The 18,801-nt window shown below is 45.0% G+C and overlaps 2 protein-coding genes across 3 annotated transcripts; one reads left to right on the forward strand and one right to left on the reverse strand.

Moving 5' to 3' along the window:
• Window positions 1-1,981: 1,981 nt before the first annotated feature.
• bmp15 (bone morphogenetic protein 15) lies at window positions 1,982-5,297 on the reverse strand. Its single transcript, XM_046319979.1, has 2 exons — window positions 4,793-5,297; window positions 1,982-4,271 (listed from the first exon to the last, which is right to left on the reverse strand). Exons 1-2 carry the CDS (start codon window positions 5,163-5,165, stop codon window positions 3,313-3,315), a joined length of 1,332 nt encoding a protein of 443 aa, XP_046175935.1. The 5' UTR covers window positions 5,166-5,297; the 3' UTR covers window positions 1,982-3,312.
• A 2,804-nt stretch (window positions 5,298-8,101) lies between these two features.
• LOC124008572 (ubinuclein-1-like) lies at window positions 8,102-16,462 on the forward strand. Of its 2 annotated transcripts, none has more exons than XM_046319956.1 (15): window positions 8,102-8,505; window positions 8,666-8,761; window positions 9,756-9,854; window positions 12,153-12,238; window positions 12,351-12,775; window positions 12,870-13,090; window positions 13,181-13,251; window positions 13,360-13,486; window positions 13,558-13,664; window positions 13,779-13,904; window positions 13,998-14,141; window positions 14,217-14,270; window positions 14,488-15,034; window positions 15,398-15,749; window positions 16,041-16,462. In XM_046319956.1, exons 1-15 carry the CDS (start codon window positions 8,251-8,253, stop codon window positions 16,091-16,093), a joined length of 2,763 nt encoding a protein of 920 aa, XP_046175912.1. In that variant the 5' UTR covers window positions 8,102-8,250; the 3' UTR covers window positions 16,094-16,462. The 2 variants fall into 2 exon arrangements, with proteins under 2 accessions (XP_046175912.1, XP_046175911.1); XM_046319955.1 differs by having other exon boundaries at window positions 8,103-8,505; window positions 8,663-8,761.
• Window positions 16,463-18,801: the final 2,339 nt, after the last annotated feature.

Genomic DNA, 18,801 nt, shown 5'->3' on the forward strand with positions numbered 1-18,801 from the left:
GGGATCAAAGTGAGTTTAACCATGTTCTGAAGCTGAGCAAGGTGATAGTTTAACCATGTTCTGAAGCTGAGCAAGGTGATAGTTTAACCATGTTCTGAAGCTGAGCAAGGTGATAGTTTAACCATGTTCTGAAGCTCAGCAAAGTGCTCACTCCACATATTTCCCTACATATTGTCGTGACGTGATTCAAGCTCTCTCTCTCTCTCCCCTCCCCCCCTCCTCTCACTCTGTCCCCCCTCCTTCTCTCTCCCCTCTGTCTTTCTCTCTCTCCCCCTCCCCTCCTTCTCTCTACCCCTCTGTATGTCTCTCTCTGTCCCCCTCCCCCTCTCTCCCCTCTGTCTGTCTCTCTCTCTCCCCTCCCCTCTCCTTCTCTCTCCCCCTCTGTCTGTCTCTCTCTGTCCCCCCTCCCCTCCTTCTCTCCCCCCTCTGTCTCTCTCCTGGGGAGAGTAACATTCCTCAGTCTCTCTGCCTGGTGACCTCTGAATGCTCCATGACACATTCCTGAAAACACGTCTTCAACATGAGCGAGACGGACACATACATAAAATCCTGTAAATGTTCAGCCGTGCTGTAGTTCACCTTATCCCAGGGATAACTGATAACAGAGAGAATCTGCATCCCAATTGGCACCCTATTCCCTATATAGTACACTACATTTGACCAGAGCCCTATGCTAACAGAGACACACAGGCTACATTCCAAATGGCACCCTATTCTCTATATAGTACACTACATTTGACCACACATGTGTGTGTGTGTGTGTGTGTGAGATAGAGAGAGAAAGAGAGAAAGAGAGAGAGAGACAGAGAGACAGAGAGACAGAGAGACAGAGAGACAGAGAGACAGAGAGACAGAGAGCGAGAGAGACAGAGAGTGAGAGAGAGAGACAGAGAGTGAGAGAGAGAGACAGAGAGACAGAGAGACAGAGAGACAGAGAGACAGAGAGACAGAGAGACAGAGAGACAGAGAGACAGAGAGAGAGAGAGAGAGAGAGAGAGACCCATGCACTCTCATGTGTGCTATGACAGGGACAGGAGATAACTAAAACAGCTATTGGGAAAGAATGAAAACCTCCACAGTGGGTTCATACGGACCGTCCCCTTCAGTACCCTCTGTCCCGGCTGGAGATGACCAGAACTGGGCTGGACAGAAATGGCAGGGAGTGGAATAATAGCACAAACAGACCGGTACTCAGGCTAAGTAAAAAGCTCAGTGTAACTTTTTACACCGAAATAAGGTTTTTAGTCCAGGACTTAATTTGTGTCCGGGAACCTGTCCCATACTTGTTTTTTACGTTTATTAGTCATAATCCGTTCCAGGTGATTCTACTGATATAAAACATGTATTTTTTAAGACAGGAGTCTGCAGATGTAGTTAAGGGAGTCTTGAGGCCAGATACATATTTTTTTTACATGACTAACAACAGATTCAAATCATTTCAGCCAAGAGATAGTGGAATAAGTTTAGGTGTAATACAATATTAACCTTGGGCAACATGGGCTTGGGCAGCTCACAGGGATATTGGTATCCACAGCCCTCCACCAATTATACATTTTTCACTCAATACGTTTTGTATCTGCCTCATGGAAAAATATGTAAAGTTTCAGGAAATTAGCTTGATAAAAAAAAGGTGCCAGTTCTCATTTCACTTTTAGACTACTATGGTCTATTTAAGAACCAGTCTTGTCTTTCTATACCAGACAGCACTGGTACAGCTCAACCCTCTGGCCTGTAGCAGTTGTGTGGGAGAGAAGTGGTGAAACCCTGGTTTAAATGACAGTAACAGCACCCTCTGTGGGTGAAAGGCATCTACTGCAGATCAAAGACAGCAAAAGAGACCGAATTTTTAAAATCCTTCTCACATTAGAACACAAAACCAAATGTAAAAAATAATTACTTCAAAAACACGCATGACTACCAAGTCAACATTATAGCACTATCATCCAACTGTAGTTAAGGAAAAAAACTATGTCAAATCAGATTTTTACAAAATATTCATTTTATTATTTATTTTTCATTCATTATAATAAAACGTCACAATAATTTCAGTGCGAGACTTTTAGCTAAACATTCATAAGACACACTCCTGAAAAATACTTAGACACATTGCACTTTCCCCATTTAGTTTATTTTCCCCTGAGATACGCCATTGACAGTGATACTGCCCTAGTTCTTATCCTCCCTCCCGCCTTTATCTGTTTGGGAAGGCCACACCCTCGGCCCAGAAATATTAGAAAAATCTGTGGTTTTGTAAAGAAGCAGTAAACTCCAAGGTTACGTCCCAAATGGCACCCTATTCCTTATGTAGTGCACTACTACCCTACTGGTCCTGGTCAAAAGTAGTGCACTACAGAGGGAATAGGGTGTCATTTGGGACACATTCCAAGTCTAGCAAGACTCCATCGAGTCCTTAATAACTCAATATAAAGGCGCACTGAAAAAGGCCGGCGACCATTTTGTATTTATTTTAAAATGCTTTTTTTTTTATTATTTTGTATTTAATTTTAGGTCAGACACCCAAACTGTTAGAGGGGCCCAACATGTCAACAACACAAAGTGTGTGGATCCAAATATGTACATATCTTACGAAGCTTAGTCTCTGGCCAATCACGTTGTGTGTTCAATCACTCACTTCCTGTGTCCAGATGTCAAGCATTGATAACAAGATTTTTAAAAGAAAAAGACCAGAAAAAAACAAAAACAACAAACAAACACCAAATTGGTTCAAGCAGAACGCCAGGATTGACCCTTCCTGTGCACCCATCAACATATTCCTACAGCCCATTATTTCACCACCACATGACCATTGTCAGACTTCACTACCCACAGAGCTTTATGGTGGTGTGATCTGGGCTCTTAAGTTGTTCTCTCTGCCCTCCAGAAGGTTCACAGTGAAGTGAAGAGCCTTCAGTCTCACGTGATTCATTTACTGGTCCACTGATTCTAATATAAACCTGTACACAGAGCATGTTAAAGAAGGCAACAAGACATTTTGTTTTTGTGGAACCCCCTCCAAGCTACCCCACCCTCTACCATCGTCTTTTCCCTCCTCTCCTCCAAAAGGTTCAGTGTGACATGGGGCATCTGAAGCCAGTGGTGGGAGGGAGGGAGACGGATCAGCAAACTCACGGTTGGGAGCGACAGCTTAGTTAAAGGGAGGGTAAGCTAAGCCCCAGTCTCTACCAAGTAATGAAGAGGGGGACCGGCCTCCCCCTGACTCCCTCCCCACCCAAATGTCTTTAACTAACAGCAAGTGTGTAAGGGAGGGGGGGGGGGGGTCCATGCTCCTAACGTCCCCCCCCATTTCTTTAACTACCGACAGGTGCAGGACTCAGCTATCATGTCAGGGATCTCCTTATAATCCACTGTCTTGTTGTCATCCAGCAGCATCAGTACGCTGATGGGCTTGTACTTATACGGCACGCAGGACAGCGACGGCACCTCGTCCATCCCCTTCCCTTTAATCAGGTTCTGCATTATGGCATGGCTGGAGGGGTTGAGGCCGTAGTGGAGGATTCTGGGACAGTCTCCTTTACAGTAGCCAGGGTTGTACTGGTGTGGGGCGAGATATTTGACCAGGCCTAACGCAGCAAAGGTGACCCGGTAGGAGTGGAGTTTGCACTGGTTCTTGGGCGAGGGTTTCTTGTGTTTTCGGTAGTTGGGGATGTCGGAGGCGATGCTACCTGGGGGATTAGGGCCGTTGGAGCGACGGAGTCGGGGGGCGAAGAGGTGGTGAGGCTCTGGAGTCAGACCCCCCAAACTGGACCACCCAGTTCGGGTCGCTGCCCTCCACTCTCTGGTTTCTTCCTCTTCATTGAGGAAGAGGAGGAGAGCGGGGGTGTTGAGGTGATTTGCGGAGGCCGCCCTCCTTCCCCTCCAGTGTCCCCCTCGGATTCTCCACAGGCTTCCCAAGGCCTCGCTCCTCCAATGCCCAGGATCCAAGCACCAATACTGGGCCATGAGGGTCAGGCGACTGCCCTGCTTTGGCCTTTCCTGGGTCAGCTTTACCACCTGTGTGGTGAGGTGCTCTGTGATGTCAGTTTCTGTCCACTGCTGATGCGGCTCCAGGGTGACTAGGCGCCCCAGACCTCCATGGGGGCTTGTCCAGCTATCATTCCCCAGAGAGGAGACACTGGCCCTGCAACGGAGAGGAGAGGGGTGGGGCGTCCTGGATGTATTAGAGGGACGGAGGTGGACAAAGGAGGCTCTCACTAGCTGTTCCAGGGAGAGGGACTGGAGGTCGTACTCCACTGTGTAGGTGTAGCGCAGGACTGGAGGAGGGAGAGAGAACATGCAGAGAGAGGAGAGGAGGGAGAGAGAACATGCAGAGAGAGGACAGGAGGGAGAAAAACATGTATAGAGAGAGAGAGAGAGAGAGAGAGAGAGAGAGAGAGAGAGAGAGAGAGAGAGAGAGAGAGAGAGAGAGAGAGAGAGATGGAGATGGAGAGGGTTGAGGGAGAGAAAGGATGTAAAGAACAGGGAGAGATGACAATGGTAGGAGTCAATATCTTCATCTCACCTTTGACCTGATACACTTCTAAATTATAATGGTCAGGCTTCACCATAACAAACAGTTACAAAGACAAAGGGTAACCTAGACTATTCTAAACCATAGCATATACCCAATACCCATCATAACCTATAGCCTTAATAACGGTTTATCTATTGTTATTATGAATGACAATGAATAGTTGTACAACAGGCCTACCCTTAACCACTGCAATTTCATATAATCAGATAGACAAAACCTTCAGGATGATAAGCGCTTGTTATCTTACACACTGTGTCTCACCTGAAGACGATGTCAGAGACCACACCTGGGTGGTGTTGGGTCGCAACAGACGCGCTGTGTTCGACCCGAACTTCCGATGCTGTTTAGGCCTCCCATCCGGGTCGGCCGCGCTCTTAAACAAACTTAACATATATTGCAAGTTCTGGTCGGCCTTCTGTGCTTCTGTTAGCAGCGTGTGAAGCGGCTCCTGCTGGTTTTTCTGACTAGTGCTATGGTGATTTCGGCGACATCTCCCACCGAGTTGTGATTGTAACGAAGCAGAGGGATCGGTAGGAATGTTGGCCATTTCCCCGTCCGCTCGGGTAAACGTAGAACACAAGCAAAATAGGAAAAAGGACAGGATACATGTGTTGTTACGGTGGGTAGCCCTCATGTTCGACCTAGCACCGGTGAAAGCCCGAGTTACTGCCACCAGAAGGATGGAATCAAAAGGTGTGATTTCTTACCGAGGACAAGGTGAGACGCGCGCTCACCTGACAAACAACCTGCCATTTTCGCTCGTCACTAGTTACCACAGCGCCATAAACCACGCCCATTTCTACAAATTATATTCTCAAAATATGTTTTTAAACCTAACCTTAGCCACACTGCTAACCGTGTGCCTAACCTTAAATGAAATCATTTTTGTTTATATACATTTTTACGATATGACTTTGTGGCAGTGGAAAACACCATAATCTGTTTGACCCCCAATTGACCCCTCTCGTGAGGTGTGGACGACAAAGGAGCAATTGTCATGCCCTGATGAAAGCTGAAACGCGAAATAGGCCAAACTCACAGAGATAAATTAGAGGACTCAACTTGGATAGAAATTATTTTAGCATGAACAGTGACAAAAAGACATGCTCCGGAACTTTGGGGCCTACTAAGTATTTTTTTTTAACTTCCTGCTTTGAGCTGGATGTGTTCATTTGTATCTCATACACACATAATCTATGCGCAGAAATGCTGTTTTTCCTCAATTAGCCTCGAAATCTCTAGTTTGAAAGCGACTGTTTTTCTGGAGGCTGTGCTGCACCATTTCCACTACATTTTCTTCCACATGGGCCAGCCCCTTAGCAATTTGAGTTCAACCAATGAGCTTCAGCTCCTCACCATATGAGTGACAGCTAGCAAGATGCACATGATGCACCGACAGCAGAGCGAGAGAGAGCAATGACGTGGTGCATATCTTCACATATGTGACGTAGTACGAAACTTCCGTGGACCACTTTTGGCTCGCGAGCTCTGCTTTCAGAACTACTGGCTAAAAAGTATCCAAAAGTACCGGAGAATCTCTTTAAGGGCTTCCACAATTTTAAAGTAATCAACTGGTTGGGGATTCCTCTGGGTTGGGAGCGATCAGCCAATCGTTGAATCCCAAACCACCCCCTCGCCCCTACCAACTCACTCAGAGGGTCCTTAGTTGTCAAGGGGTGAGAGTGGCGAGGGGATCAATAAACCCATCAACTCCTGTACACTAGTGACTTAAATTAATTCATCTTCCACTTTTAAATAGTAAAACTGGTATGAAATTCAAATGAACAAATAAAAGTTTTACACTTCAGTAACAGTTAAACATTTAATTTGGGAGGTATTTATGCTGTTATTTATTTTGGGAGGTATTTATCCTGTTATTTAATTTGGGAGGTATTTATCATGTTATTTAATTTGGGAGGTATTTATCCTGTTATTTAGTTTGGGAGGTATTTATCATGTTATTTAATCTGGGAGGTATTTATCCTGTTATTTATTTTGGGAGGTATTTATCCTGTTATTTAATTTGGGAGGTATTTATCATGTTATTTTATCTGGGAGGTATTTATCCTGTTATTTCACGTGGCGAGTCTCGAAATCAGACACAAACAAATGCACGTGGCTTCTAATTAGACACGCCTCTCCATTATTTTGTATGTAATTGCACAAACTTCCACCAGATCGCAGTGCGCGTGGTGATTAGCACATCGCTCTGAAGCCTGCAGCCTTGCAGACGCTATCTGAGGGTCTTATTAGCCCCTACACCCTCCAACTGTTGGGGAGATCATAAACAATCAAAACCGGATAGAAAGCATGCCGAAAAGATATTGAACTATATATATATATTTTTTTAAATTATTTTTTATAATACCATCTTCAAGAAATAACCATCAAATAAAAGCTAGACAGTCAGGGAGAATTGATGCCTGTTGATTTTGTTATAATGTTTGAGCAAAGGAACGCAGGATTAGCCATGTCAAAATGCATAGAATTGCAGGAAATTAGCTATAAAACTGCAAACTTTCCTTTCAGCTCCATGCCAAACTGTGTAGAATTGCTAGAAATAAGCTTCAAAACTGTACAGAAAAAAAACTCTACTCAATAGAAATATGTGCTTTACAACAGCAACATGTTCCCTAAATCGCCAAAGACACCTTTCTAGCTGATATACTGTGTTATAGTTTACACTTCCTCTTCCAGGGAGCTGTGGAGAGGTCAAAATAATGACACGGTCTACTAAATCTATTTTTTTTCTCACATTTATTTAACCAGGTAGGCTAGTTCATTTTAAAACGGTGATTACTTCTTCCACTTGCTATTATCATTCACATAATTCTAACATATAATGTACGTCCCTTAGTCGCCGGTATGCCTGGGGTGGGGTTTCCCTGGGCAACAAAAAAAAAGCGTTAGAAACCTTGGACTAGAGTGCAGAGTTTAAAACATCAAACTCCAGCCTGGTAGGTGACACCGCCGTAAAACCCCAACGAAGAAGAATTCCCCAACCCACAACCCAACCCCTCCCCGTTTTTTTTCAACTGGTCGTTCAGAACAGCACCGTTTCCGTTTAACTGAACGTTGCAGCAAATACGTTCAATTATTTCACAGGGGGTTGGTGGAACCTTAATTGGGGAGGATGGGCTCGTGGTAATGGCTGGAATGGAATAAGTTAAATTATTATTAAACACATGGTTTCCATGTGTTTGATGCCATTCCATTTTACTCCGTTCCAGCCATTATTATGAGCCGTCCTCCCCTCAGCAGCCTCCACAGTAATTATATTGACAAGATACCTGATTGAACTCTCTAACAATGGAAATACATGTCCTCAATTATTGAAGGGACACACTCTTTTCATAGCACTTTGATTTTTAAAAATACGATTTTTGTAGCTACGAAAAAGTCACTTTTAGGTATCGAAGTGACGAGTGTTTCCCAAATGATTGACTGCAGGTGAGATCAGTTCAGACCATTCTAGCCAATGAGAAGGCAGATATCCTCTCGCTTCACGTCTTCCTCTCTGGTTGCAATACGTTCTATCGTACTGAACGCAGCACAGGTGAAATTCAAACGAACACCTGCTGCTGCTGATTAGGGGCGGAGAGTAGCTGTTGAAGTTATTTGGACAGCTACTAATTCAGCGGGACGCGGATGTTCCGATAGTCTATTGCTCGCTGCCATGGCCGAACCACGAAGGGTTCAACTGACTACTCTGTCCAGTAATGTCCCCTTGCAGTCAGCCGTGGGGGGTTAAACCAGCGTTACCCCCTAAAGAGGCGGTCACCGTTAATCCAGTAGCTGTGTCGACCTCAACTTCCTGGGGAAGTCCAACCAAACAACCTGTAGCCACATCCAACTCGTCTTGTCAGGGTAGTTCAACCAAACTGGTTAAGACCGAACGCTTTGTCCTGACGTTGTTTGAGCCAGACCAGCATAGGTGTCCTGAGTTCTACTACTCTGAACTTGTTTACAAAAAGGTGAGAAAGAAAGACGCTCCCTTCAGATAGAATTGGTGTGATTAATCAATAGATTTAGACTGATCAATTATGAATGTTAAATCAACTAGGAAACTAGCTAAATGTATTATCCTAAATACGTTTCATTGACGCCACTAACAAAGGCACTGTTTTCCAGAAGAGCGTTCCAGACAAAGATGTACCAAACACAATTGAGCAGGAGAACAGAGAGAAGGATGAACTTGGAGCGATCGCCAGGAGATTCGAGGATAAATATGTTAATGGAGTTGAATATTAGTATTTGGTGCCAAGCCTAATATTATGGCCAGGCACCACAAGCTAAAATTACAATTTACATACAGAATTACTTATTTTGGTCCATTAAGGAGTTACCCCCCCCCCCCCCCCCCCAAAAAAAAAAAACACTAATCAAAATTTCATGAATTGTTACTACTTAATTTCTAAGCTCACTCCATTGAATCACACCATTTTAAAAGCCCTTCTCGTCGAGAATGTTACAAACTGGTCTATATGTAGTAACTGACAGACGAGATATATATGCCATTTAGCAGACGCTTTTTATCCAAAGAGATGGTGATTGGGTCTAAATAGTTTATTGGCAGTCTAAATTCAGTGTCCTTTGTCTTTAACCTCTCTATGCACATGCCAACACATTTCTCAGCCTTTGAAGCATTCAGCAAATGTGTTTATCAGTTGACATATTCTCCAGACGTATACATAGGGACTTGTTTTTATATGTTAAATGTTTGTTTCCAATTATGTTTTCATCAGAAAATTTGTAATGAAAATAATATTTTCAACACTTATGTTTAAGTCCGGTTGTGGAATTTCTCAACAAAATGAAACCAAAACATTTAGACTGATTTGATCCCGTGTACAATTGATTTATTTGCCTGATAATTAAATAGGCACATTTGCATATCACCTGATCTGCGTACTTAAATACAATATTTCAGAAACATTAAATTGGTAAAAGTGTATTGTGATATGATTTAAAAAATATATTTATTTATTAGTGTGTGGTGCCTGGCCTTAAGACTGTTTAAATATTGTGTCTGAAATGCCACCCTATTCCCTATATAGTGCACTACTTTTGTCCAGAGCCCTACTGCACCCTATTCCCTATATAATGCACTACTTTTGTCCAGAACTTTAGGGATTAGGGTGCCATTTGGGATGCATTCAATGTCATTGTTTTAATGCCTTATTGTCTTGATGAACCCCCTGTCTTGTTCACTCTCTCTCTCCAGGGATGTGGGAACAAACGTAAGAAGGATCGTATTCAGGATCTAGTGGACATAGGCTATGGTTATGACAACGAAGACTCTTTCATCGACAATTCCGAGGCAGTAGGTTCAGTTTACCATGTTTCTCCTGGTTCAGTTTCTCCTGGTTCGGTTTCTCCTGGTTCTCCTGGTTCGGTTTCTCCTGGTTCTCCTGGTTTTTCTCCTGGTTCTCCTGGTTCGGTTTCTCCTGGTTCTCCTGGTTCGGTTTCTCCTGGTTCTCCTGGTTCGGTTTCTCCTGGTTCTCCTGGTTCGGTTTCTCCTGGTTCTCCTGGTTCGGTTTCTCCTGGTTCTCCTGGTTCGGGTTCTCCTGGTTCGGGTTCTCCTGGTTCTCCTGGTTTTCTCCTGGTTCTCCTGGTTCGGTTTCTCCTGGTTCTCCTGGTTCGGGTTCTCCTGGTTCTCCTGGTTCGGGTTCTCCTGGTTCTCCTGGTTCGGGTTCTCCTGGTTCTCCTGGTTTGGTTTCTCCTGGTTCTCCTGGTTCGGTTTCTCCTGGTTCTCCTGGTTCGGTTTCTCCTGGTTCGGTTTCTCCTGGTTCTGGTTTACCATGTTTAGTTTAGTAATGTAGTATTATACTGTATTATACTGTAATTGCCCCCTCCTGTTCTCTCTGAGCACTAAGCTGGTCTGTTTAGTAATGTAGTATTATACCGTAATATCTCCCCCTCCTGTCCTCTCTGCAGTATGATGAGTTGGTCCCAGCTCCGGGTTCTCTCTGGACCTTCCATTTCCGGGCCTTTCTCCGGGACTCCATGACCAAGAACCAACCTTCCAAGCCCCCTAAAGTAATCAACTCCATGACCAAGAACCAACAACCCAACCCAAGCCCCATGAAAGTAAAGTAATTAACTCCATGACCAAGAACCAACAACCCAAGCCCCTGGTTTAACTCCATGACCAGAACCAACAACCCAAGCCCCTAAAGTATTAACTCCATGACCAAGAACCAACAACCCAAGCCCCTAAAGTAATTAACTCCATGACCAAGAACCAACAACCCAAGCCCCTAAAGTAATTCTCCATGACCAAGAACCAACTAACCTCCAAGTCTGTTTAACTAATGTAAAGTATTATGACCAAGAACCAACAACCCAAGCCCCCTAAAGTAATTAACTCCCCCAAGAACCAACAACCCAAGCCCCTCTCCATGACCAGAACCAACAACCCAAGCCCCTAAAGAATTAACTCCATGACCAAGAACCAACAACCCAAGCCCAGCCTTAACTCAATGACCAAGAACCAACAACCCAAGCCCCTGGGAAGGTTAACTCAATGACCAAGAACCAACAACCCAAGCCCCTAAAGTAATTAACTCTGACCAAGAACCAACAACCCAAGCCCCTAAAGTAATTAACTCAATGACCAAGAACCAACAACCCAAGCCCCCTCTCAATGACCAAGAACCAACAACCCAAGCCCCTAAAGTAATTAACTCCATGACCAAGAACCAACAACCCAAGCCCCCTAAAGTAATTAACTCAATGACCAAGAACCAACAACCCAAGCCCCTAAAGTAATTAACTCAATGACCAAGAACCAACAACCCAAGCCCCCTAAAGTAATTAACTCCATGACCAAGAACCAACAACCCAAGCCCCTAAAGTAATTAACTCAATGACCAAGAACCAACAACCCAAGCCCCCTAAAGTAATTAACTCCATGACCAAGAACCAACAACCCAAGCCCCCTAAAGTAATTAACTCCATGACCAAGAACCAACAACCCAAGCCCCCTAAAGTAATTAACTCAATGACCAAGAACCAACAACCCAAGCCCCCTAAAGTAATCAACTCCATGGCTGCCTCCCGTTCCAAACAGCCCCCTAAAGTAATTAACTCCATGACCAAGAACCAACAACCCAAGCCCCCTAAAGTAATTAACTCCATGACCAAGAACCAACAACCCAAGCCCCCTAAAGTAATTAACTCCATGACCAAGAACCAACAACCCAAGCCCCTAAAGTAATTAACTCCAACCAAGAACCAACAACCCAAGCCCCCTAAAGTAATCAACTCCATGACCAAGAACCAACAACCCAAGCCCCCTAAAGTAATTAACTCCATGACCAAGAACCAACAACCCAAGCCCCCTAAAGTAATTAACTCAATGACCAAGAACCAACAACCCAAGCCCCCTAAAGTAATTAACTCCATGGCTGCCTCCCGTTCCAAACAGCCCCCTAAAGTAATTAACTCCATTGCTGCGTCCCATTCCAAATAGCGTCCTAATCCGTCTACGGTGTACTACTTTTGGCCGGAGTGGTCTCTGAATAGGGTGCGATTTGGGATGCGGACAATATGTAGGATCATAACTTGTTTGTGAATAGAACATGTTTCTGTTCAGACATCATTCTTTGTTTGGTTCCAGAAACGCAGGAAGGAAGAGGGAGAAGTGAAGAGGAGGAAATACCCTGGACAGGTGGCGACTGCAAACCCCACGGTGTCAAACACTGGGTGAGAGACGGACTGACTCCTGATCAGTTGATTGACAACTATGGATCATAGCTTGTCCATTTACTCTGTCTCTCTCTGTGCCCCCCGTCTCTCTGTGCTCTTTCTTCCCCAGTGTTCTACCTGACAAGAACATGTGGGAGGAGAAACCGAAGAAGAAGAAAAGGAAGAAGCCTGCTGGTCCTCTGAGTGTCACAGACATGTTGAGAAAGTTCCAGAAACAGAAAGACAAAGAGAAACTAAAAAGAGAGAAAGAGCGAGAGAAGTTTGTTCTGGAGAAGACTACACTACCCACAACCCCCTATGTTTCTGCAGACCCTTCTGGGGGCGGCGCCAACATGGCGGACCCTCTGCTCAGCTTGATCGGATCGACCAATGACAGGGCGTTTCTCCAGGCAGCCAGCACTGTGGACTTTGACCTCGATCTAGACACCCTATTGGACGCCTCCGCTGAGACGCTGGCCAATCAGGTAGTCGTTGCCATGACCTTAACCAATCAGGAGGTCAACGCCAAGACCTTGGCCTACAAGGAAGTGAACGGTTCGATACTCTACTATATTGTCCATTTTCATTATTTGTTTTGTGTTGCTAATGGTACATTTGAAGTCCAATAATTACAACACACTATATATAGGTGGTGACCCCCCTACTTCCACCCTGGAGAGCCACACACAGATCCCCATCGACCCTGTCCCTCACCCCCAGGACCAGATTGACCTGGTCTCAGAATCCATCTCCAAGCCCCAGGCCCCAAAACCATCTACACAGCCAGTCTCTGACCCACAGGTCCAGCCCACTCCCCTGCCTGAAGGTCTGTCACCAGCCATGGAGAAGAGAGCTCAAGACCTGGCCCTGGTATGCTACCGGACACTGGGCTTTGCGTTATGCTGTGACCTTATGTTGTTGAGCGCCACATTGATTAATGTATTGGTTGATCTTGTTCAGGCTGCTAAGGGGTTGGAGGGAGAGTCAAAGGTCAAGTTCTTCACACCAGAGGTCAACGCCATCCTACTGGAGTAAGTCACTTGGTTTGGTTTCATGTTTAAACTACTATCAAACTTTTTCTTATACAAGTCCCATAACAATGTTCAGCCTTACGAGTAATGTGTGTGTGTGGTCCTCAGCATTGAGCTGCAGTGCAGAGATGTGAGTGGCCAGGTGCGTTCTAAGGTGTACACACACCTTGCTTCATTCCTCCCCTGCAGCAGAGAGACACTGCTGAAACGGGTCAAGAAACTACTGCTGACACAGGTAACACAGGATAGCTCGTCCTCTGTCTGTGTGTGTGCGTGCAGGCGCAAATGTTTGTCTGTGTGGTTTAGGAGGAGCCTCTCCAGAGGTTGAGGCAGGCAATCGACAAGGTGATGCCGGAACAGATCTCCCGTTACCACGACGACTGCCAGGCCCACGCCCAGGCCAGGGCCGCTAAGTAGGTCACCATGGCAACTATCGTCAACACAAAGAACATAATAACTCATAGTCCACTTAATGTGCTACTTGGAATGATCTAGCTAACCTGTGTGACTGGTTCTGACCGCTCCAGGATGGTGGAGGAGAGTAAAGAGCGAGAACAGAAGGAGAACACAGGATCGGAGGAGGAGGGGGAGGAGAGGAGTGGTAAACGAGTGGTGGGCCCCAGGAAGAAATTCAGATGGAACCAAGAGATCAGGTGTCTATTTATGTTTTATATGTCTACTCATCATTCTATCAACACACACATAGGATAGTCACCATAGGTGTTTATACATATCTTGCCCGATAGGGAGGGCCTGTGCAGTGCTGTTCGGGTGAGGATGGACAGATTCAAAGTGGGGAAAGGTGAGACGCAGGGACCGGAGGAGTTCCTGAAAGCTTTCTTGGACACAGAGATCAAAGCCCTCTGGCCGAAAGGCTGGATGCAGCCCAGGTACACGCACACGCAACCCTCAAATATTCCAGTTGACTTGTTGATGCGTGTTTCACTAGTGTGTTGGTTCCTCAGAGTGCTGCTGAAGGAGAGTAGAAGGGTCCACTGCCCTACTGCACCTCTACAGCAGTAAGTATCATCCATACAACTAGGAATTATAATACCTTTCTCTCTAGATCTCTATGGTAGCGTCCATCAAACTCTTTATTAGCTGAACCAGGGTGTTGCTGCTGTGCTGGAGCTAAAGCATGCACCCCCTATAGCTCTGCATGCCTCTCTCTGACTGCATCTCACACATTGTGTTTTTTGTTGTAAGGAGTGAAAGAAAACGTGTTCTCTCCCACAGAGTGAAGAGGAAGTCGGTGAAGAAACAGTCCTCTTTGGGCAGTGCTCCAACTCTTCCAGGGACCTCCAGTGGGCCTGGGGAGCCTCAGGTTTTCCTTGGAGTTCAACCCCAGAACGGTTCACCTCTTCTGGGCTCAGGCGTATCCACAAACCGCCAGAATCTAGATGACTCTCTGGACCAGGGTTGCATCCTCACACCCCCCTCTTTAGGAGTTGTGAAGGATGAGCTACCTGAGCTGAGGGGGGAGGAGAGTTGCCGGTCTGATTTTGGTTCCCCCATCGCTGTGTTGACCCCCTACGATGATTTGAAGCCTTTGCCTGTCAGCATGTCAGCCAATGCCAACACACATGCTCAGTCAACGACCGTGAACACACCCCCTCAGGAGAACACTCACTCCCAGTCTCCTCTGACCGTGCTCGCTAACCAGGCGCTGGCGCAAGTCCACATCCACAAAGACTACGTTTCCCAGGGGCACCTAGCATTGACGCAGGACCTTTCACTCCAGAACGGCCACCCTCCTCCACCACAGAAGAAGAAGAAGAAACGGGTAACCACATTATTCAAAGTTGACAGACGAGTAGAATGCATTACAATGTGTTTGTGATTAGTTGCAAAATTTGGAACTTTCAATAAATTCCCTGGTTTCCCCAAAATCCCGGTTCTAGGTTTCTACAATCAGGAGAGAATAAGCAGAAACTCCGGGATCCTCTAACCAGGATTTCTGGAAAACAATGGAATTGATTGAAAGTTCCAGGAATGTTGCAACCCTAGTTGTGATGCATAAAGCCATTTGGTTTATTTGTTAGTTCAGGATTCTGAAAGTCATAGGCTTTGTTTCAAATGGCAGCTTTTTCCCTATGAAGTGAACTACAAAGTGAATCCGGTGCCATAGTTTGGTTATTGTTTGCAGGTTTCTGAGGCGTCTGCACGGAGCTTGCCCGCTCCGGGACACAAACCCGCTCCGGGACACAAACCCTCTCCGGGACACAAACCCTCTCCGGGACACAAACCCGCTCCGGGACACAAACCCGCTCCGGGACACAAACCCGCTCCGGGACACAAACCCGCTCCGGGACACAAACCCGCTCCGGGACACAAACCCGCTCCGGGTCTTCCTGGGATCCCTCTACTCCATGCCCTGGGTTTCCCGCTCTCCGACTTTGGACCAGGAACCATGGGAACGCTGACCCAGTCACAACATTCCAAAGAAGCCCTGGTCACCAGCACCACTCCCGGAACGTTCCACCACGGACTCACGCACAGTAAGTGTGTGTGTGATGCATCTACGGTTGTATTTAGCATTCAAGGGGAGTGGCCTGAAAATTCGGGGGGGGGGGGCAGTCGTTTCTCCCTGCGACTCTCAGGAATATGACATTTTTTAACTTTTAGTCATCTGTCCTCTTCATTTTCTCCACCTCAACACCAGGCAACTAACATGATACCTGATCATCCTAATCATGATAAATCACAGCAAAAAATATATTGATTACCTAATCATGTTACATCACGTCAATAAATATATTGATTACCTGATCAGATGTATTGCTTTTTAGATGGCAGCCAGCTGGTGGGAGAGGGACCCAACGCTCAGAGAAAACTACAGTGATCCAACCCTCTAGAATGGACACGTGCAGTAAAAATGGAGGGGAACCTGTGGGGGAAAAAAATAATGATAAGAACTGGATGTAAAGGCCTATTGAGCCTGGAATAATGATCTTGGAATGGACACCTATAAGACGTTGGAACTTCTGAGCCCCCGCTGAACAGATTAGATGGAACATTCCTCGTCAGCAATGGGAAGGGGTGAAACGTTTTAAATGGGTCCCAGAGCTGCATGTATATCACTGGCTAGCACAGTGGTGTTATGAGGAACTTACTGAATTGAATGTGTTCATGCCATATTAAAGTATATTTGATAGTTTGGTCATTCAAATCATGTAACCACGTTGGTAGCACGTTGTAATAAAGCATTTAAAATTAAATATGAATACGCTTATTCATTGATTTAATACTCCCACATTTTAAATGTTAGCTTGTATTAAATCACTTTTAAAGTATGTAATCATTTAAGATGTTTATAGTTCCTTATAAACCATTTATGCCCAGGCTACTGCTAATCATTAAAGTAGTTTTCTATGGGCTCACAAAATGAGTGCTATTTATACCTTGTAAATATTTTGTATTGACCTGGGCCCGGTTTCCCAAAAGCGTCGTAATACATTTAAGTTCATAACTGTGCGCTCTCAAACCGTAACATGGTATTCTTTCACTGTAATAGCTACTGTAAATTGGGACAGTGCAGTTAGCTTAACAAGTTAAGCTTTCTGCCAATCTCAGATGTCCTGGGAAATGTTCTTGTGCCCTACAAACTCATGCTAATCACATTAGCCTACGTTAGCTCAACCGTCCTGCGGTGGACCCGCAGATCCTGTAGAGGTTAATTAACCTCAAGGATCTGCCCCTTTTTTCTTCCATTTTCGCCTAAAATGACATACCCAAATCAAACTACCTGAAGCAAGGATGTGCATATTGTTGTTACTATTTGATAGGAAACACTGAAGTTTGTGGAAATGTGAAATGCATGTTGGAGAATATAAAACTGATCTGGTGAAAGATTATACAAATATTTATTTTTTTGTAACGTCTTTGAAATGCAAGAGGCCATAATGTATTATTCCAGCCCAAGCGTAATTTAGATTTTGGCCACTAGATGTCAGGAGTGTAGGTGTGAAGTTTTACTGATCGAATGAACCATTGCATTGCCGTCAAAATGTTGTATCGAGACTACCCAGATGTGCCTAATTGTTTAAGGCTTTGTAAATTGTTAGAACTTTCTTGGGCATATCCTTAACTCTGAGCGATTTCCCAAAACTAGTTGACGTTGGCTTGCAACCACTGGTTACCAACTGCCTCAGACCACCGGGAGAAAGACTTAGTAAATCAGATTTTTTTTTGTTTGCTCTTTCACACCACTATGCACAGATCTCAAGATGCTTGTCTAACTGTGACTGATAAGTTCAGAACGGATGTACCTGTAACCAGGTTTCAATCATACCTTTTTACGTGAGTAAAGTACATGTCTGTCGGCTAGAAGATTTCATGACCGGCCTGAATGGAAGCTGAACAGTTTCAGTTCAAATGTCGTCAAAACAAATGTTCTGGCCATGGTGGGATCTGTCGGTAAAATGAGTTATGCAAGAAAAGCTTTTATAAACTTTTATATTGATATCATCGCCATATTGATCTAAACTGTGTGGTCCTCACTACGACTTGTCAGGAAACCATGCAGTTCATTAGGCTACAGATTAAATAAATGATGAAAGTGCATGGTGATGAGTTTGATGCTCTTTTCCAATAAATATCCAGGATCTTATTCTGGAGGCATTACTGATCATCTTGGCTGCCGTTTTGACAAAAGATAAACGATTCCACTTTTGTCCATAATCTAAAGTAGGCTTATACGTGAGCCCGAGCCTGAGCACACGTGGCAATACTGGAGTGGGCGTACTCTCATTACTGATCATCTTGGCTGCCGTTTTGACAAAGATCCTTGATGAAAACCTGCTCCAGAGTGCTCAGGACCTCAGACTGGGGCGAAGGTTCACCTTACAACAGGACAACAACCCTAATCACACAGCCAAGATGACGAGTGGCTTCGGGACATGTCTCTGAATGTCCTTGAGTGGCCTAGCCAGAGTCCGGACTTGAATCCCATCGAACATCTCTGGAGAGACCTGAAAATATCTCTGCAGCACCTCTCCCCATCCAATCTGACAGAGTTTGAGAGGAACTGCAGAGAAGAATGGGAGAATCTCCCCGAATACAGGCGTGCCCAGCTTGTAACGTCATGCTCAAGAAGACTTGGCTGTATTCGCTGCCAAAGGTGCTTGAAAAAGTATTGAGTGAAGGGTCTGAATACTTATGTAAATGTGATATTTCAGTGTTTAATTTTGTATAAATTGGCAAAAGAATCAAAAGAATCATCAAACGTATATATTTCGATTGGTCAGACCAACATTGAACAGCCTTTCAGCCCTCCCGGAAGGGGCAGTAGCAATGGTTAAAAGTGCTCGATACACAAGTAGCACAGGAGATGTGCTGATAGAACTTCAGTAGCGTTTTCTTTAGATTTTCCTTTTGTTAAAATCCCCAGCTACAATAAATGTGGTTTCAAGATATGCTTTTTCCAAGTTTGCACAAAGTCCAGTGTGGTTCCTTGAGGGCCGAAGTGAGTGCTACAGGGCGATAGTCATTAGTTCAGTTACCTACACTTTCTTGTGTACAGGAACAATGGTGGACATCTTGAAGCAAGTG

The sequence above is a fragment of the Oncorhynchus gorbuscha genome, linkage group LG21 (genome assembly GCF_021184085.1).
Source record: "Oncorhynchus gorbuscha isolate QuinsamMale2020 ecotype Even-year linkage group LG21, OgorEven_v1.0, whole genome shotgun sequence".
Taxonomy (NCBI): Eukaryota; Metazoa; Chordata; class Actinopteri; order Salmoniformes; family Salmonidae; genus Oncorhynchus; species Oncorhynchus gorbuscha.

What these genes read in the sequence shown, in the direction of transcription:
- LOC124008572 (XM_046319955.1), top strand. Translation starts at nt 8,251, where the DNA reads ATGTCCCCTTGCAGTCAGCCGTGGGGGGTTAAACCAGCGTTACCCCCT. An exon ending in CCCACGGTGTCAAACACTGG is followed by an intron (nt 12,239 to 12,350) that starts GTGAGAGACGGA and finishes TTTCTTCCCCAG; the next exon opens with TGTTCTACCTGACAAGAACA. An exon ending in AGATGGAACCAAGAGATCAG is followed by an intron (nt 13,905 to 13,997) that starts GTGTCTATTTAT and finishes CTTGCCCGATAG; the next exon opens with GGAGGGCCTGTGCAGTGCTG.
- bmp15 (XM_046319979.1), bottom strand. Translation starts at nt 5,165, where the DNA reads ATGAGGGCTACCCACCGTAACAACACATGTATCCTGTCCTTTTTCCTA. An exon ending in GTCTCTGACATCGTCTTCAG is followed by an intron (nt 4,272 to 4,792) that starts GTGAGACACAGT and finishes TCCCTCCTCCAG; the next exon opens with TCCTGCGCTACACCTACACA.